The sequence below is a fragment of the Corapipo altera genome, unplaced genomic scaffold, assembly GCF_003945725.1.
Source record: "Corapipo altera isolate COAL_440 unplaced genomic scaffold, ASM394572v1 2b, whole genome shotgun sequence".
Classification (NCBI taxonomy): Eukaryota; Metazoa; Chordata; class Aves; order Passeriformes; family Pipridae; genus Corapipo; species Corapipo altera.
The window spans coordinates 23424572-23444324 of record NW_020884874.1 but is presented as its reverse complement, the minus strand read 5'-3'; the positions used below and the strand labels follow the sequence as shown (position 1 = coordinate 23444324).

The window sequence follows — 19753 nt, the reverse complement described above, 5'->3', positions numbered from 1 at the left end:
AATATAGCCTTCAGCCACCCTAGCCATGAGATCTTCTTGCAATTCAGTACCTCATTTAGTATATGTATTTTACCTCTGGTCACAGTTTAAGCAAAGACCTTAAAACCTGCTTTCAGCCTCATGCCATGTCTGCTCTGTCCAAAGCTGGAGGCCAATGACAAAAAGTAGGTGGCTTTGTAATAAAAACTGCATCATCACCGTGGATGTGAAAATGGAAAAATCCATACGCAACCTGAATTCTTCCATTCTGTTATTTCCAAATTACTGAATTGACAGCTTTCTAGCCTTAATGCATTCTTTAAACTATTTTCTTAGTAAAGTTTTCTTCTGTTATTTAAAATAAGTCAAATTCGAAAACCACCCTTGTGGTAAAGTCAAAGGAAACCTACCCCACTTGTCTACCACACAGGTATCTGACATTGCAGCTGAATTAGCAAGTGCTGACTCTAGATTATCGTTCTCTATTTCACTAGCTGAATCTCAAGCTTTTCCTCACCTCCACATAAAACAGGAAATGATGAGAAAGTAAAAATATATAAATGTCTTACTCTCTGTCAGAATTGGTGTGATTGAAGGGTTGTGTTACTTTAAAGCAGTAACAGACAAGTAAGAGACATTTAAAGACATGTGACATTTCAGAAATAAACATACTGTGTCATAATTAGAAAAGACAGATTACAGGGATATGGCAATATTTGTATATAATTGGGAGCCTAGATATTTACTCAAACCTCTCTTATTGCTGCTGATAAAAAGGTGCTAACAATTAAACCCATTATTCATTCAAGTCTCATACAGATATATTTTTCCATGACCAAAGCAGCCTTTACTCAAGAACAATTTACTAAAGTGTGGACAAAGGCTCTGTGCTATTGGGCTGGACTTATAAATCTGTCAGCACACACAGGCAGTACAGGAGATCCACCTGCACAATTCAAATTAACACAGTAACATGCATCAAAGTTTAAGTTGCATTTTAAACATATAATGTTTTAGGATAATTTTTATCAGTCATTTTTATCACATATAATTTATATTATTGTATTTTTAAAGTAGTGTTCGAGAATAAGTCAAGTAACTTTATTTATAGCAGTAGGCAAGCACAGGTAATGGTCAATCCTACCTCCAAACAATGTATCTCCGGTAAGATATGATAATGCTAACTAGTATTAGTTTACTTATGAAAGTTCATACTATATGGAGAAAAATTAACCATTTCACTATTATTATTATGTAACATTTATATTATTATGATATTATTACTTCAAGGGGACAACCCTCTTGGAGTAGCTTATAAAAATATAACAGGCAAATTGTTAACTTTAATGAAAACTTTGTATGTGTAATACATACCATAACCCCAAGAAAGGTCCCTAAGGGAACATATTCACTAGATCATTGTTTAGACTGGGCGTATTGGTCTTCAGTGTTTTGTTAATTGTTGACAAATTGGTAAGCATAGCCCAACACTGATAACTAATGGTGCAGAATGTGTCCTTGCATTTGAAGTAACTTGCTCTTGAATGTATAGACTACCTTGGCCATACAAAGCCTACCTGCATAGCATTTGACTATCATGACATTTGTTACCACTGGTACTTGTATACATACCTCTAAGTCTACACTCTGAGGCTGTAATTATTATGAGGAATGATATAAAAGGAATAATGGGGACTGTTAATGAGAACTGTTGTGAGGGTCAGTATAAAATACTGAACCACAAATGTGAAGACAATTAAATTATGACAAACTGCAAAGAACAAACTGCAAGTACCACAGAAGAGCTTCTCTGCACGAAACAAAAAGTTTCACCAACTGCTATTAAGTAATTTATTTTTGTGACTCACAGTATTCAAGTTTTCATGACCAGATTCTAGTTTAAGACCTTCCTTTGTTTTTACACTATGTAACATTACTTTCCATTCTGCTGTCATTGTATCACTTCTGATATTGTATTCTGTAAAGGAAAACTAATAGAAACCTAATGTGAAATACTACAAATTGCTAAGAGACTAGATTTTTTTTTTAAGTTTGGCTTGATCCCTGCTAATAGAAGATGTTTCTTCAGACTTTCACATATTTCAAGTGAATAAACACAGTAGCTGATTAAGATAAGAAGCATTGGAGACCTCACCCTAAAGATTAAAACTCTGGCCAGGCTGAACTGTCTTCTCATTAGAAACAGAAACTACAGTAAAATATGAGGAAAGCTCAAAAACTCATGCCACTATAATCAAAAGCAATCCACTTCAAGGGGAAAAAGAAAGTTTTCCTCTGTATGTTAGGATTAAAAAGCAGTCAGATTACGGATGGATGGGTGGGTAGAAACAAGAGTGGATGTCTGGATTCTTACAGTATTTTAAATGACTCTGCCAGTTACTGAACAATCCCCAACCAGATGCAGTAAACCTAACTGAAAAAGAGGATGATACATCAAAAATGCTGGCTTCTCCTTGGCTTAGTTTTTGAGTGCTGAGAATGTTATTTCCCACCAAATCTCAGAATCAGAGGTTCTCTGACTCCTGCAAATGTTACTGTGTCCTGCACAAAGCATGAAAAGTGCTGGAAGAAAAATTTAGTAATATTCCTTTCAGAAGAGACTGTGCATCTGGGTTTTTTGCTGGAGCTCAAGTCAGTTCTTAAGTACCAAGAAGGGATTCACATGACATGGGGATTACACAGACAAAAAGCAGAATAGAAAAACCTCTTCCATTTCACTGGGTGAGATCACAGTAATCTGCAGACAAAACCCACAAGTTACAGCATATAATCACTGGCAAGTGTACATAGCAACTCTTTTTAGAGTTCTTTAAGCCTTTTTCCTTTCTGAACAGTGAACAGCAATGATGCAGCACCACGCAAGTTAAATCTTTAAAGGCATGGGGCACAACTTTGGCTTCCTCTGACACAGGAACATTGTTTAGCTAGGACGTGAACTTCCAAGTAGTTTCTATTTGGACACCTGGGAAGGGATTTTCCAAAGAGCTCCACGGTGATGTACCTCTGCACTTATTCAAAGACAGTAAAACCTGCATTGACTTTGGTGGGACCCAGTAAAATTAATGATACATAATCCAGTTAAAATGGAAAAACGACCAGACCATACACAGCTGAACATTCACTGAAGAGTTTTCTTATATCTTATTCCAGAAGTTGTACAAAAATATTTCAAGGTTAAAGCATATTTGTCTCAATTTCACCACTCCTAAGCACAAAAAAGCAAATTGCACAATTGTTGTGAGATTATTTCATTATTTTTTCAATCATACTATTACTAAGTTTTTTTCCTTTTTTGGAAAAAATCTCTATTTAAGAAAATTCGTTCTTTTAAGAAAACATAGTGAAATTTTAAAATGAACATAATTTTCTCCTTCAAATTCAGAGTATTACATCAGAAAACTGATTAAGATGATAAAGCAAGACAAATGTTTTGAAAACAACGGCTTTAAAAACTAGACTCTTCTCAGCTACATATCTGATACATTCCATTGCTATGATGTGCTATTCAGAAAAGTTTTATGCAGCCAAGCATTTTTTTTCCAAATAGAACAACTTCAGATACTTTTGTTGAAGGTAACAGTCAAAGCAGTCAGCAACTACAGGAGTTGCCTGAAAAAGGATACTTCTATCACACACATCAACATTGCTGAAAATGAGAGGAAGAAAACCACCTAAACCAAAAGACAACCGACTATGCCAGATATTATTTGTAGGTAACTTCTAAGTTACCAGTGTTTGGCAAGAGATTTAGAAATTGCTCATTTGGTACTACCCACATGTGAAAAATGTGAACATTTTATTAGAGGAAAGGACTGTATACACAGAGAGATGTTTGCCTTTTTAATCCTCAGTACTATCTTATGATTGCCATGTGCCACCAGAAGGAGAAATTTATTATTCTACCAATGTGACGTCTTTCTTTTTGACTTCCATCAAGACCCTTCCAAGAATGCAGAAGGGTTAAAAGCAATTCACTTGTAAAGTAGTGAAATAATCACTTAACAGAAAAGCAGTTCCTCATATGCAGAGACAGACAGAGGGAAGCCCTGACAGGTAGCATTTCTGATATACATGCCTTTGCCAGTTCCAATGGCAATATCTTAACAGAAGTGCACCCAATCCAAAATAAGATCAAAATACTAGACATCATGGAAACAGTATACTCCCAAAATCTGACAGGTCAAAGAAAAAATCCTATGCTTTATAAACTACTTACATAATAAACTGTAACCAGAGCAGCTGGTGCACACAGCATATTTGAGGTACCAGGTTTACCCATGTGAGGGAGGGGGTTCATTATTTTTATTGTTACATTTCCTTTAAATATCTTTATCAGTCAAACAATTTTTGTTTTCTAAAAGCCCCACAACCTGTAACTCAGTGTACAAATGATGCCTTTGTTCAACACCAACATTTGCCCTTTTATTCTTGTGTGTATATTAAATACACACTTGAAAAATAATGGTTCTCTAAACCAAAGTTAAAATCCAACATGAGTTGAACACCATTTGGGTGATTTGTTGTTCAAAACATTGGATAGGTGGGCACCCACACTCAGCACAAAATCTCTCAGTTATTTTAGATTTCATTACAAAAGATATATTACTGGTGTTCCTTTGTGTATTTCTAACAACTCATCAGTCAAGATGATTTCAGGATTCTCTGTATGCTCTCAGTTTCTGTAAAGTGCAGTATAATATATAACTAACATACTTTGGAAGTAGAAGATATTTAGACAGAATCAGAAGAAAAAAACCACAAAAATATTCAAAATTTAAACCTGCTTAGAGACCTTTCCTGTAAATTGAAGACAATGAGAAAAAACAGTTGTCCTCACAACACAAGAACAAATGTCACAGAGGACTGGGTCACTTGTACAAATGCCTCTGTGATAACTTCAACCATGAGGTCTTTTTCTCCACCTAAATAGCAAGTTCTGATTAAAAAATGCCTTCAGCTTCATAGTATGGATTTCTCACTGAACAGCTCTTAATTAAAAGAGCTGTGAGAAGCCAGAGCATGCATCCGAACAAAACAAACTCTGTTCAAGATAGGGAGTCACAGCTTTCTGGCTGACACCCATTAAGAAGCATATTCATGAGGGAAAAAGCTGCAATTGGGAAAAACTCTGATTGCTTTGTATCCTTTCAAAAATTAGGTTAGCTGTGTGACAATCTTTTCATGGATTTACCCTATGTTCTGCAAGACCTAACTCTTGCAGATATTTAGCCCTGGGAAAAAAAGCAGCTGTTTTACAATGTACTGGGAGACAGTTGGACTACTTTGGGGATATCCAGAAGAAAAATGGTTTCAAGAATAGGAACTAACTTTTTGTCACTCTTTAATTGAGTAAAATATTTTCCAGCACATGTTTTTTCAGTCTACAAGAACTTTCAAAAAATAAGTTCTCTGAAAATATGCCATGCTGACACTTCCATACAATATTAAGTATCTTGCATCTTAATAGATATAGTTGCAGTTTTAGAGCATTACACAATCTGAGTTACCACCGTGGGGGCCTCGATTGTCAAATTTGACTATTTGCAACACTGGAATCTGAACAAACCAGTAAATAACTGAAAAGATGTTCAGAAATTGCTGAAAAGGAAATTCACAAAATGGGAATTGGTAAACATGTTTGGGGGCTGAAATCTTGAGGACAATTAGCAAAATAGTTTCCAACCAACAAATTGAAAACAGTCAGCATACTGTTCATGTGGCTGTAGTCCCAGACAGTAGGGTAAAAAACTCAAAAAAACCCCTACAACATGGAAGATTAAAACTACAACATGAAAGATGATAATAATGGAGCACAAGTTCATAGTGGTACCAAAAATTTGTGACTGGCGTTGTGTTTAGGGAGGAAACTGGCTTGATCTTTCAAGAGAAGGCAAACAAAATTAACTACTGGAGGCCAGACTACATAAGCAGTCCTCTAACTATGAATTATACACTTAATTTTCCTGTACTCCAGCAAGAGTTAGAGCTTAGTCTGTCATTTACAGGAACTGAGCAGACCAAGAAGCACTGAACCCAGACAAAACAAGAGGTGTTTCTGGAAGTCCTCCCTTCCCTTGATATGGGAATTTATATTTTGGTTCAATGTATCACTGTAAGGGATGTACTTCTTTGATGCAACTTACCATTATTACACTATTATTTTCATTAGCTCTGAAGAAAATGTTTACAGTATATAGCTAAAATACTTTATTTTTCTCTCATAGGAGAGATACTTTTCCCTTCCATGATGAGAAGAAAAAATTTGGAAACAGTACAGGTAAGTTATTTAATCAGAGGTAATTCATACGCAATCTTAACAAGGAATGTACTTTTATAGGTGAGTTTTCTTATATCATAGTATCTTACTAAATTGTAGCTACAAGTCCATGATTTTTTTCCATATTCTTGAAAAATAAAAGTCATACATACTTTTCTTCATTTTAGTATTGTATATCTATCTCAGACATTTCTGTGCTGTGGTTGTATAAAAATGCAAATTTTAACATTTTATTATCAGGGAGTGATAACTGAGGCCTTGATTTAGTTAGCTGCGTGTTACACCTTGTGTAAATCACTTAAGCAATCTCATTAAGTAACCAAATCCTATATTCTAGCAAAACAATCACTGACATAGCAATAGGTATCTCAAATCTGCAAGATCAGCTCTTCTGATTGAGAAATGCTGACTTTACAGTGGTAATCACTCACTTCTAAAAGGTCCACTGGGATATTAAATCAACCATTTTAATTACTCAGTATTAATTGTGATGCATACTGAAATGTGCATCACACGATTGCTAGACTCGTATGTGGGGAACTTTTATCTGGAAAGCTTCTATTCCTAATCAACACCTTCACTTCATGATGCAACACTTGTCCCATTACTAATACATGCTAGAAAAAAGTGACATTCTCAAAGACTTCAGTCTTTTAGTAAGAGAGAAACACATTTTGCTCTAAAATGTTCATTCACATTATTGGGAGGAACTGACAAATAGCATAAAGAATTAATTTTTGTTGATAATAATAACCTTTATCAAGGGCAGCCTTTTGTAAAGCACAGTCACAAGTTATCTTGGGGCTATTGTTGGATATACCACTCAGGTAGGTACTTTTATTATCTTTTGTCATAGACAAACATCCAAAATGTTGTTGGCTATGTTTTTAATTTCTAACAGTGAACAGAAAAAACTTAGTCAAAAATAATTTATAAATGGATTCTGAAATCCTATAGGTCATAAAGACTGGACTTTCAGTGCCAGATTGTTCTTTCTTTAAAGGTATACTCTTTATGGAAAGGTAAATTATTTAGCCTGTGTTCTAATAAAGGAGTGCAGAGACCCTGTAAGATGAGGTCCCAGTCAGCCTTGAAATTCTGTGATGTTTGAGCGTATTCCATGTGGGTTTAGCTATCAGCGCATATCAGAGGAGGGGGAAAAATCACCATGTTTTTAAGGCAATATTGTTATGGTTACTGCAAGGAGTCCAAACTCTTTAGGGAAAAGAATTATCAACACCATAAAAAATAATAGCTGAAAAAAGTAAACAGAGGTAATGAGAGGCAGGTTCCTGTGACATTCATTCCAATAGTAATTTACTTTTACATTAACAAATTGTCAACTAGGGGAAATACAAGAAAGCCAACTAGCAATTTTTTCTCTGCAAGGTTTGTATGAACAGAAATTCTAAACACATGCCTCAAGCCAGGAAAAAGGGAGATATTAAACAGAACATGAAGAGGATTGCTTTTCATACGTTTTGCTTAAGCTAAATTAAAATATAAAAGAAGACTGACAGAGAAAAGAGAAAGAATAAAAATACTTGAGAACTATTCATTAAATACACAGATTCCTTCTGACTAATCTCCCAATTATTTATGATGTATGTATGCCTATGTAAGGAAAGAGACTACCAGACTGAACATTTTTTCAAACTTTTTAGGTTTCCTGAGTTTTTCCATAGCTTTCAGAAATATGAATTTCCATACTTGAGTCAGGGATGGCACTCTCAGTCACATTTACCCTACTCAGCTGTTGCTGTACCTATGCACACCTGTTCCCACCCGTGGAATGCCATGAAAGAAGCTTCACAAAGCACCAGTAACAGCGTTATAAAATCATTCCTTGCTGTACGCGAGGATGGTGCTGACTGACAGGGTTAATGCCTTGGCACTTCAGTTCTTGCTGTGCACATGGTAAGAAAGAGGAAGATAAGGGAATGTGCTGACAACCATTTCATCATTTGCTCAGTGATAGGATCTTTGGCCCCTGTCTGGGGTACACAGCTTGAGACCTGTGGTGAAAAAACACACTTCCTGACTTGGCTGTTCCAGATAAAACCCAATCCATTTTCACGGATGGCAATGTCACTAACTCTTGCTGCTAGGGCTGGTGGCATGAGCAATACTTCCCACCATACTGACTTCCCATCTCTTATTAGGCTGTTGAACCCACAGGTTCAATCTGAAATACTCGCGTAAACGAGGGAGGATTTTAATCCCTCCTTCATCTACATAGGCCCAATTAAGGAGCACAATAGACAGAGATGATCTGATATTGGGATCATCATCAGCCACCTGGGTGAAGGACCTGCATTCAGATTTATTCTTTTTTCTAACCTCTCCTTCTTGATGAATTAAATATACCACAAAATTTTGCTTTGAATCACCACTAAAATTAAAATTTCAAGGCTTATAATAGAATTGAAACTACTCTTTGGTGAACTTCTAGGAACTGATTAAACCCTTTTGGGAACATGGAAAGGTGATTACAGACATCAGTGCATTTTACCAATAGATGACCAAAACAACAAATCCTCACCCTGGTATTAGCTACAGGCATAGTAATTCTATGATAACATCAGTATGGGGCATAAGAAATAGTATAGTAAGAATTACAAATGTCCTCATGTCTTTACTAAGATAAATACTTTCCACATTCTGAATAAAACTAAACGTGGTTGCACAGCAGTCAACATTTGAAATGTCTATTGACTCTTACATAATTATATGTTTATTAATGATATAAGAAGGTAAAAACTCTTATGAGGATGTGATCTCCTCAAATGTTCAAGTGTTCAAAACTTTGGAAGTCTAATACTGACACGACACTTGAAAATTAGATTGAAAAGTAATTATGCAAACTGGAATCTGCTTTTAAGGTCACTGAGAAAACTCCAGTTCTTCTCCTGGGTTACCAGAGAGAGCACAGACAATTCCAAAAGATAGCACAATGTTAAAACATTAGACATTTTGCTATGACAACTGAAAAGTGAAAAGCAAGGGGGGACTAAACTGAACATTTTTGTGAGGCTATACACACCCGAAGCAACTGATTTTTACTTTCTGTAGTGAACTGCTGCTTCCTTATGTGAGATAAAAATGAGGCCACTGAAACACCAACACAAATTTTAGGCAGAGTAAAACCACTGTCATATTCTGAGAAGTGCAGTTTCCAAAGGATCTCCTCATTTCCCAGATTTTTAACCAAAATAGATTCTACAGGGCAACGATTACGGAAGCACTATAGAAATAGGGAAGTTTGGAAATTATTTAATGTATTTCTTGGCCCCAAGGAAAGAGGAATGTAGATTTAAACCATTTCTGGCAGATATTACTATACATTCCCAAGGACTGAGATTCTGCAGTCTTTCTTGGCAGTCTATTCCTCTAATCCTTTTGATGAGATGTCCTCCCTTCATTTACCTTGCTGTAATTTAGGCCTATTCTTTTTTCCCTTCCAACTGCCCAGAAAGATCAGTCTATCCCTTCCCACTGCAGCTATCTCTTTAAATAATCTCAATTTTTATGCATTCCCCCCCTCTGACTACTCTAGATGAAAAAATCTTAGGTCTTTCAGTCTGCCTTCATTAGTTATGTTTTCCACAACTCTGTTCACTCTTGCTCTCTTTTGGGCTCTCTGAAACCAATGAAATGTACGTAGAAACAAAAAGTTAGGAATGCCTGAATGTGATAAAAAAGCAGATTTTACTAATTCTGTTTAAAACATCCTCATTCTAACATCTCAGCTTCTATACAGTCCTTTCACTGGAAGATATGTAAGCTGTTTACAATGGAGGTGAGATATACACTCATCACGGGGAAACTGAGGCACAGCTAAATGACTCACATAAGGCCATCAGAGACATCTGCCCCAGAGAGGAACGGAAACTTGTCAAGTTACTAACTGAGCTGTGCTGTAACTTCACCCCGTGTCACAACACATGATGTTAAGCCAGTCTGCCAAAACAGTTATGGCTGCTGAGATTTTAACTAGTATGTTATATTTTTATAAATTATTTTCATTTTAATAATTTCTTTGTGTTCTTCTATTTCAAGTGTCACAGTCCATCCATTGATTCCTTTGAGGTACCAGACCTATATTTCAGGATTGCACTTTTGCTGCACCTGCTTGTCAGGACCTTACTTATCAATTTGTGGCTAAACATTGTTTCCACAGACTATCACACTCCCATTCTAAATTTTCTGCGGCGTACTCCTTCTCCTAACCTTTTTTTCTGAAAGCAGGCCAAGTGCTGTAGTTTTTCTCAAGGTAAACTATAAAATTATTACTTTTGCATTTTTCCATGTCACAGTGTGACTGATATCTTTATCTTAATGAACAGCCCCTTAAATAATCCATAAAACCTAGACCTGATGATCTTAATCCTTGCTTGTATGTAACCTCCTCTAGGCAAAGCTTAATAAGCCCCAAAAGCTTTCTAAGCTTACAGTTCACTAGAGAGGCTGGATGAATGTCAGGCTTCATGATATTTCTACTGTAACTTTAGCAAAGCTTAAGCTGCCAGAGAGATTATGAATACCATATGAATCCACAGCCAAAGTGACCAATACCTTTTAAGAATATGAAATAAAAAATGCAGGAGCAGCAGTGTTTCCCACTTTGTATGCCTTGCTCTATTAAAAAAAGCAGATGAAAATACTCCATTTTCCAACATAACCTATGCTTTTACATCAACGTAAAAAGAAATATGAATCCTGTGGGTCTACAGGCAAGCACTGCCAAGTGACAGGTTCCTGTAAAGGTAAATGTCTCATTTCATTTCAGTCAAGTATTAATAGTAGACTACCTATTTCACTGTTGAACAGTAAACATTTGTCTATTGAATGTGGGCATTTCCAGGGTACCTTATTTAGCTACTTATCATTCAGGCAGATACGGAAATACCTTTTGCATTTATTGAAAGGTTTGAAGATTTCAAATCTGTTCCTGCTGAGTCAAGAAAGGAAAAGCCCCCACAGGGATGCACTTGAGATGTTAAAAGACTCAGGTTCAGGTCTTTGCTCTGACTTCCATCAGAGACCTGGTTCTGAGTTTCCTACATGCCAAGCCAGTGCCTGAGAAAAAAGTATGAACAGTTAGAGGCTGGAACACTTTGTCTGCTTTTACCAATCCAATGACACCAACCATTTTATTGCTGAAGTGGTTAGCCAGGGGCATATGTGATTTCCTAAAAACACATCTTGGAGTTTGGCACAGGTCTTTTCACCCAGCTACTTGTTCAGTACCAGCACAGCTAGCGATGGCATGCTGCGATTAGCTGAATGCACAAGTGAGCCTGTGGTTGGCTTCCTCTGTCCTCACAGCATACTGGCTTGGACCTTCTGCCTCATGGGACTTAGGCTTGCCGTGTCACCTGCACTGAACTGTTATCAAGAGGAATTAGCAAAGGCTAATAATCTTTGGGTCTTAATGTTCTAGTCACCAGATAACAGACCAAAGGACATGTAAATTAGATCAGGTTTTGCTGATTTACTTTATGCTAAGGATGGCAGCTGCATGGCCCAGGATCACCAGGACACAAAATCTGCCAGCCAATGGAGTCATAGGCGAGAGCAGATCCCAGGTATTCTTCTGGCTACACAATTTAATGAAAATGAAAAACACCTAATAAAGTGACATGAATCTGGAAACTGTTACTGCACAGCAACTGCATTGTTTTTTCTCTAAAAAAAAAAGTGCGGGTATTAAAAACGTAAAAAAAATGCACCTTTTACCTAATGAAAAAAAAACATTATCAAAGAAGCTAAAAGCTCTTGCTATATATAAACAATCCTTTTTTCCAATGGCAAGTCTGTAAAAGCAAAACTACTCATCCGATATGGAATCAGCTGAGCACAAGCTGCTCCAAAATTTTCATATGCTCCAGAATAAACTCCAGAGATTTTTTCCAGTAAAGCAGCTGGAGCTCCTAAAATACTTTGCACTCTAGTGGTTAGGACAAGACATTTAGTAAATGAAACCTCTCATTCATATATTTAAAGAAAACAGTCAGAATGTATTACATTATGTGTGCTGAAGTGTCACTACAGATCAAGATGATGTCAAGTTAAAACTGATTCTTCTTTACAGTGTATTATTATCTCAGATACATATAAATTGCTGAGGAATGTTTCTATTATATGAATCATAAAAGTATTTAAAAATAATAAGCACACTACAGTTATTTTACAACTTTGAACTAGAGTGAAGAGTTACTGAATACATAATTTACAAGCACAAACAGTACTGTGGAAAATAGAAGAGCTACATGAATTACTTACAGTATTCCAACAATCAGAAGAAATTCAAAAGAGATAGGCAAGGTAAACACAAAGAAAGGACAGAATGAAAGAATTAAAAAGAAAAAAGCCAAAGGAAAAATTAGTAACAATTAATAACAAAAATAACAAGTAACAAAACAAAGCAAGGCAAAATGATAAAAAAAACAACAAAAAGAAAATTCAGTGGTAGCAGAACAAGGTATCAAATCACAACTAATTACTATAATGCATAACTTTTATCAAAACCTTATATTGTACATAATTCAGTCATACATAAGCATAATCCCCAGTCATCAAAACATTAGCTCCTAGACCACTTTATTTATGCAAGAAGATAAATTGCTGACTTACCTGCTTGCTGCATGCATATAGTATATGTGGTAAACAAAATGAGACAGTACTGCAGCTTCCATTTCCAGTGATAGCACCACATTTCACTTACATGAGACATCCTGTGGGGGGGAAAAAAAGCAAGAAAGAATTCAGGGAGTTTTCCAAGAAGACAAGAAAAAGAGGAAAACACTCTTGTTAGTCAAACTAGTAACTAGCAGTAAAGTAGCACTTGAAAATTATGGATGGCCCTAGTATTGCTTAAATGGGGACACAAGTCTGCCAAAAAGGGTCAGAAATTATATTATCTGGTTCTTAGCAGACAACAAAGTGTAAGACTGGTCAGCATTGGGCTTCTAAGCAGATATATGTGGGTGGTATTTCAGTAAAAGAAACAAGAAGCACAGTCTGAATGAGTTAAGGTGTAGGGTTCTTTTTAAATACTTTTGCTTAATTTACCTAATTTACACATATAAACACATTTATGCTATTTAAATATATATAATACATACACATATAAACTTGGTAGGTGATAATTTGCCTCTGCCCTTTCCATCTTGCAGTGCTAATATTTTGACAGTTACAACATTTTCTACTGAAAACTTTTATGAAAATCCTGAAAGTTTCCTTGCCAAAATCTAGGAGCTCATCTGTGCTGCCAATGAAGTCAGGGACAGCTTTATTATTTAATAAAACAAATGCAATTATATAAAAGTCTCTATCTGTTATAGCTTGAAATTGAACCTTCCTTTCCCTTGAAGCATACAGGATAATTAATGGCTAAACCAAAATGTTTCCTCCATAGTGGGCAGAAAAGGAAGCAAAAAAGACTTAATAAATTTGGACAGGTCTTTAACCAGGTATCCAAAATGAACGGTGTTCCACTACATTACCATCTCATCTTATTCAACAAGTTAGTGGCAAGCAAAAGGAAGCAACATATAATGAAACACAACACACATTATTTTGACCAACTCTTTCCCCTCCTATGTGGTGATGATAACTGACTTTTATTCAGTAAGATATTATCTACCTATATTGGGAGAAAACTTGTTTGCTCCACGGACACAGCTGTGAAGCCGCCAGTGAAAGCTGGGGGCAAATATAAAACCTATCCCAGTATCAGCTTCTGTTTCTTCCCAAAACAGAAGCTAAACTTAATGCAGCAAGATAAACCACTATAAAGGAACAACTAATGTTTCAGATTAAAAAGTGGTAGTTCATCAAAGCACCCCCCTGGGCCAGATGCCAGTAGGCCCAAGTAAATGGCACTTCAGCAGACTGCTGAAAACTGCAGTCAGTCAGGCTTTCATTTAGTGCAGTGTTACACAGGACAGGTATCTGATTACAAAAGAATTTCAGTTCTTTATGGGTAGTTGTATCAAATTAAGAATCTGAAGCAGACTTATTTTTTCTGAAATACTGTAAAGTCAAACTTAACAAGTGTTGAAGACAAGCACAGAAAACACTGAGCTCTGAAACACAAGAATCTCTTTGATGAAGCCAGACACACAAAGTAACCAGATTATCAAACAATAGAATTATTGTCCTTCAACTTAATATCCAAAATCCCTATTAAAATTTCAGACAAGAGAACGCAGAGGTTTTGAAACCATTACTGTTCAATGTATACAATTCATAAATCCACAGTATTTTAATATTAATTTAGAAAACAGAATTTGAACAGAAGTCCTTGTAAGATACAAAACCAGCTGCACACACATGCAAGCACGTACAACATACGTATGTATACATAGAATGGGGAAATGGAAATGTTGAGGCTAGCAGCATGACATACCAGAGATACAAGAGAACACTGCTCTTCCTACAGAAGAATTCGCAGGTACTGATGAGCTACATGCCATCCTGCTCCATAATCTATGAATGCAAACGTGTAGAAGCAGTTGCATTACTAGTTTTTGACCGTTGCTTTGTTTTGAGCAAGCACAGATACAGTTATCAGACTAGGAAATAGCTGCAAACAACTATTTATTAACTCAGAAAAAATCTGTGTTGGTTTTTATCAACCCGAAACACTGTCTATATCATCACTTTTGATGTCTCTGTGAACTCAGCCAAAGCTTTTGCTCATTTAATATCTGGGGAATCCAAGACACCAAGTTTGAAATACTCGAGGAAAAATAACATGACAAGCTTCTGCTGCCTAGGTCTGGTGTGAATCTACCCAGTCACATTGCCTTTAGTGCCTTTCTTAAAGAATATGAAATTCTACATTAGTCTGAAATAGGTATTTAATTTGGCCAATTTGCTATTGTTAATGTTCACTTGCATTGCAGTAATGCTTATGAGGCCAGCACTTCATGGTACTCCCTGGTGACAATTTACATTCTGTTTCCTCATCCTTACTTATGAAAGTAGCACAAGTTAAGAAAGATTTCAAGAACATGGATAATCAACAACAGAGCAGAGTATAAATAAGTGCAAACAGTAAGGCAGAAAGTAGGTATAAAGATTTTTCTCCAGAGGAAAAAAAGCTAGATAGTTATACAATTGCTATTAAAAAAATATACAATTCTCCACCAAAATAAATAAACAAATATGTAAACAATACCAAAACTGTCTTCTCCACTTACATTTTTTACAGTTGAAGGACAAACCAAATCTCTTTACACTACATCATCTCAGTTGACAAGAAAGGTTTATCAAACTCACACAAGAATGACCACAGGAGAAGCATGCTACCAAAACACTCCACTAATGTGGGCACCATGAGTCAGAACTGTTTCTTTTGGAGAGGATTTTTGAAGAACTATTTTACAAAGCATAACCTCTACCTGAGTGCTACAAATAAATGAGGAAATCACTTTATTTATATATAAGATATATATTTGATCTTGTGGAGATAAAAAGTCAAAATTCAGAAAACTGACTGCCTACAGCTTTCCACTGTGATGTGTCACACCCTTGTCCACACAAGAAATTGTCAGGGATGGAAGTCAGCTAACACATTGCCAACAAAAAGGCTTCTTGCACAACAAAATCCATCCGTGATATTTTTTAGTGTGACATCCCAGACAATTATGATAAGGTGTCGCAGTAACTGACAAATAAATACTTCCAAGACGTTAAAAAGACACAGCCTAGTTGCAGACAATATTCACCTCTTAATACCCACTATGTTTATTTTAAAGTTCTTTTCCTTGATTATTTGTGTTAATTAACATCTAGAAGTGAATCCACACAGCATACGAATAATTCAGTACAAAAACCAGCAAACAGTTCTGGGCTAGTTTATAGCTTATCAAGGGATGATATGGTCCCCTAACAGCACTGACTTGATGGCCCTTTGGTCTTGTGTTATTATCTTTAATACTATTAAAAAGATGTGTTCTGTCATTTAATATTGAGCAGCAGCACAGAGAATCTGCACAGCAATGTACTAAAACACACCATGAGTAAGCAAAGGGATGGATCTTTGTCCGCAGTAACATATATGGATTATTTCACTCTTTAGCTTTGGTTACATTAAAATTGCGGAGAGCATACTAAGTGTTCTTCTCTATTATTTTCTTCTCTATTTTGTATCAATTTAAATGAAAAAGCCCTGTTCTGTCCCCAGCTGGTAACAGACTAGAAGTTCTGAAGAAATCATTGTAAAGTGTCAAACACAGAAGCAAAACATTTTACCTAATATATTTGGAAACTATTAGGACACCTATGGTAGAAGTATATCCATTACAGCTGGATGTAGTCTCAAAACAGCCATCCCTCGTAACGTTTTGGGGGTTTTTGGTCTTCTGTGGAGTCTGATAGAAGAAGTATTATTTTTTTTCTGAGGACTTGCATTTCCTATAGTAGACACTGTGTGATATGACCACTCTAGCTACCAATTCAGTAAAGTCCAGTCCACAGCTACTTTCATTTCCTATAACATAAGGAGACAATGAGCTTATTCACAATTCATTCCAGAAGAGCAAAATAGACATGTAATTTATCTAAACCAAAAATGGATGTAACTTGACAGTCCAAGATGGGATTACTGCAAGTTTTACTACATCCAACTACTAAATCTTTTACTCTACGTGCCAGCAGCCAGTTAGCAAGAACAACATCATCACCTTTTAGGGAGTATGCAGCTCCCCAAAACAACATACACAAAATGTGAATAATCCTGGAGCATATCATTTGTATACTGTACAGTCTCAAAAAATGCAATACAAATTTGAATACACCATCTTCCTTGTTCAGAGCTTTGTCAAAGTTCCCTGAAGTAACATGTGAATTCTACAGTGTGCCTCAGGCACACTGACATGACTTTCTTTGGTCTTTGACATGTCTAAAGCTATTAAGGAAAAATGTTGCTGACACTTTAAAATTAAAAGAAAGATAAGATCAATTTCACTTTTTTTTTTTCTCACAGAGGTTGAAACAAAAATACTTTAAGCTTAATCACTCTCAAGTGGAACTACAAGTAAAAGGTGATGGCAACTCACAGTTTAGTTCACAAAGATTAATAGAGGAGTTGATTTTAACTTTGAAATCCTTGCTTTAAACTGTAGCACATGAATGTCTTGAAAGATTAATTACACAATATCCCTTAAAAATTTCATTTTGTTAAGCACTATTTGTTCCTAATTATTCTTACAGTCAACCCTGAAAACACTATCATGCTCATCAAAAGAGATGAAAAAAAATTAAGACTGTTCCTTTTAATTTGAACAATATCAGCTCTATCAGAGCCATCTAAGTCCCTTGGCTTTCCTTTCAAAAGAAACTTTTCCAAGTTGCAGGCAACAAATCTGCTGGCTGTTTCCAACTCAGTAGCAGTGCAACATCAGGTCTTTAGGAACTCCTTTTCATTTTCTGCCTAAACTTCACGGTGTACTGTGTGGACCCCCTACCCTCTTCCCCTTGTACGGATTCCCTCGGGTCCAGGCACAGGTCTTCGCTCTTGGCTGCGAACGCACCGGCGAAACGTCAAACACCAAACCTCAGCACTTCGCCTTACCGTCGACGAGAGACAGTCAGTAAAGGAGAAATATCACGGGGAAGCCGCCCAGAGGCCACGGCACCAGCCCTCCCGGGGCCAGGCAGCGTACGGCAGGAGGGAGAACCCCTGACCCGTCTACGACGCCCCCGCCCGCCCCTCGTCCCCCGACGGCGGCAGAACCCCGCGCTGTCCCCGCTCCGCCGTGCGCTGCGGAGAGTCGCGGTGGGGCTTGGGAACGTTTTATGAAGCCCGCCCGGCCCTGCCTCTCCTCTTTATTTTTTCCCTACTTGTTCTGGCACCGCACCTGGAAGGCCCCCCGTGGTGCCTGTGGTGCCAGCGCTTCTCGACGTGAACGACCGCGGCCCCGAGCCGAGAGGCCGGGACCGGGCGGGTGCCGGGGCACCGGCGTTCAGGGAAGGTGGCGAGCGGGGCCGAGGGTTTCGCTACTTGTCTGCAAACACGGGGAAACTCACCAGGACGGTCCTAAAGACGGGATTTAGAGTGCCCTGTGAAAGGCAGCGGCCGTCCGGGAGCCTGCAGGGCAGCCGCCGACGGACGCGGAGCCCGGACGGGGCAGAGCCCCGCCAGTCCTGCCCTCTGAGCTCCCGGCGTGAAATTCCCCCGTTTCCCCATTCCTTCAGCCCTACCTACCTGCGCGGCTCAAGCCTGGTATTACTCACCACCTACTGTGGGTGGTGGTGGTGGGGAAGCCCTGCCGCTCTGCCCGGGGTTCCCTGCCCCACGATGGAGCCCGCGGGGATTATCCGCGCTCCCCCAGCGCCGCGGGTGGCCGGCAGCAGCCCTCGCCCCAGAGTCCGGAGAAGAGACTTACATGGTGACATTACGGGACGGCTCTACTCCGGCTCTCAGCAACCATCCTCCCTCGCTGCCGCTCGCTCTGCCTCTGGCCCGCTCCCTCGCCGGCTTCTCGCAAAGGTCATCACTCCTTGCCCACCTCTCTTCCCCGCCCGCGCTGATCCGCTCCTCCTCCGCCGCGATGCTTCCCCCACCCCGCGCCGCGCCGGGACCTGCCTCTCTCTGCACAAGTGGAGGAAACTTCGGTGCGAAGGGAAGTCGCCCCCGCAGAGGGCAGGGGCCGCCCCGCCCGCTGGCCGATCCCCGCGCCCTGCGCCCCGCAGTCAGGTGGCGGCTCCGGAGGCTCCGGCGCGGCCCCGCGGGCTGGCCCGGCCCCCCCGCCGCACCGGGGGCAGGACGGGACCCGCCGAGCCGCCAGCGGGGGCCCCCGCGCACTGCTCCGAGGACCTGCTCCACGGGGCCGGCGCGCCCCTCTGGGCAGAGGGGTGGCTACCGGGCCCCTGCTGCCTGCGACCCCTGGGAGGGCGCTCCCCGGGCGGCACCACGCGGCACGGCCATGGAGCACCCCGGCTCGATGGTTAAGGGCCAGCCCAGAGGTGTGCAGCCCCCAAACACCCCTCGGGGGTGGTAGCCACAGGCCCAAAGCCACCCGCAAAGGACACGGGCCTCCTCTGAGAAGATTCCATACCAGGGACACTGACCTTGGTGGTCACAGCGCCCTGGGCATGTTGCACCTCGCAGCATCCCAGTGGCAGCAAGGTCCCTGGGGGCAAGCACACCCTGCACACCCACCACAATGTGCACTGCAGAGGTAAGCGCCCACAGATGTGCCTGCTCGCCCCAACACTCTGTCTCACTGTGTCCCAGAGCTGTTGACACAGACCCCAAGGCACTTTGTGTTTGTTTCCTTTGAAGCATACAACACACTATACTTGGGATACAAGATGGGTAGGTGGAGGTGACGCAGCTCTGACCTACTTTCTGAAGCGTGCAAGGCAGTAATGCTGCTCCCACATAGAGTGCTGGCCCGCACCTCACTCCTGGGTAGCGTTTTTGGAGGATAGTAGCTTGTGCCATTTCCTAAAGATCCTGAG

At 39.1% G+C, this 19753-nt stretch overlaps 1 protein-coding gene across 6 annotated transcripts in view; it reads right to left on the bottom strand.

Annotated features, from left to right (window-relative positions):
• ADGRG6 (adhesion G protein-coupled receptor G6) overlaps positions 1-18868 on the bottom strand; it is a 109234-nt gene extending 90366 nt beyond the window's left edge. For all 6 annotated transcript variants that reach the window (XM_027633998.1, XM_027633999.1, XM_027634002.1 and 3 more), the window contains exons 1-2: positions 18676-18868; positions 12914-13014 (exon numbers count right to left, since the gene is read on the bottom strand). In XM_027633998.1, coding sequence (XP_027489799.1) covers positions 12914-13014; positions 18676-18677 — 103 coding nt within the window. In that variant the 5' untranslated portion in view covers positions 18678-18868. The remainder of the gene's footprint in view (positions 1-12913; positions 13015-18675) is intronic.
• Positions 18869-19753: the final 885 nt, after the last annotated feature.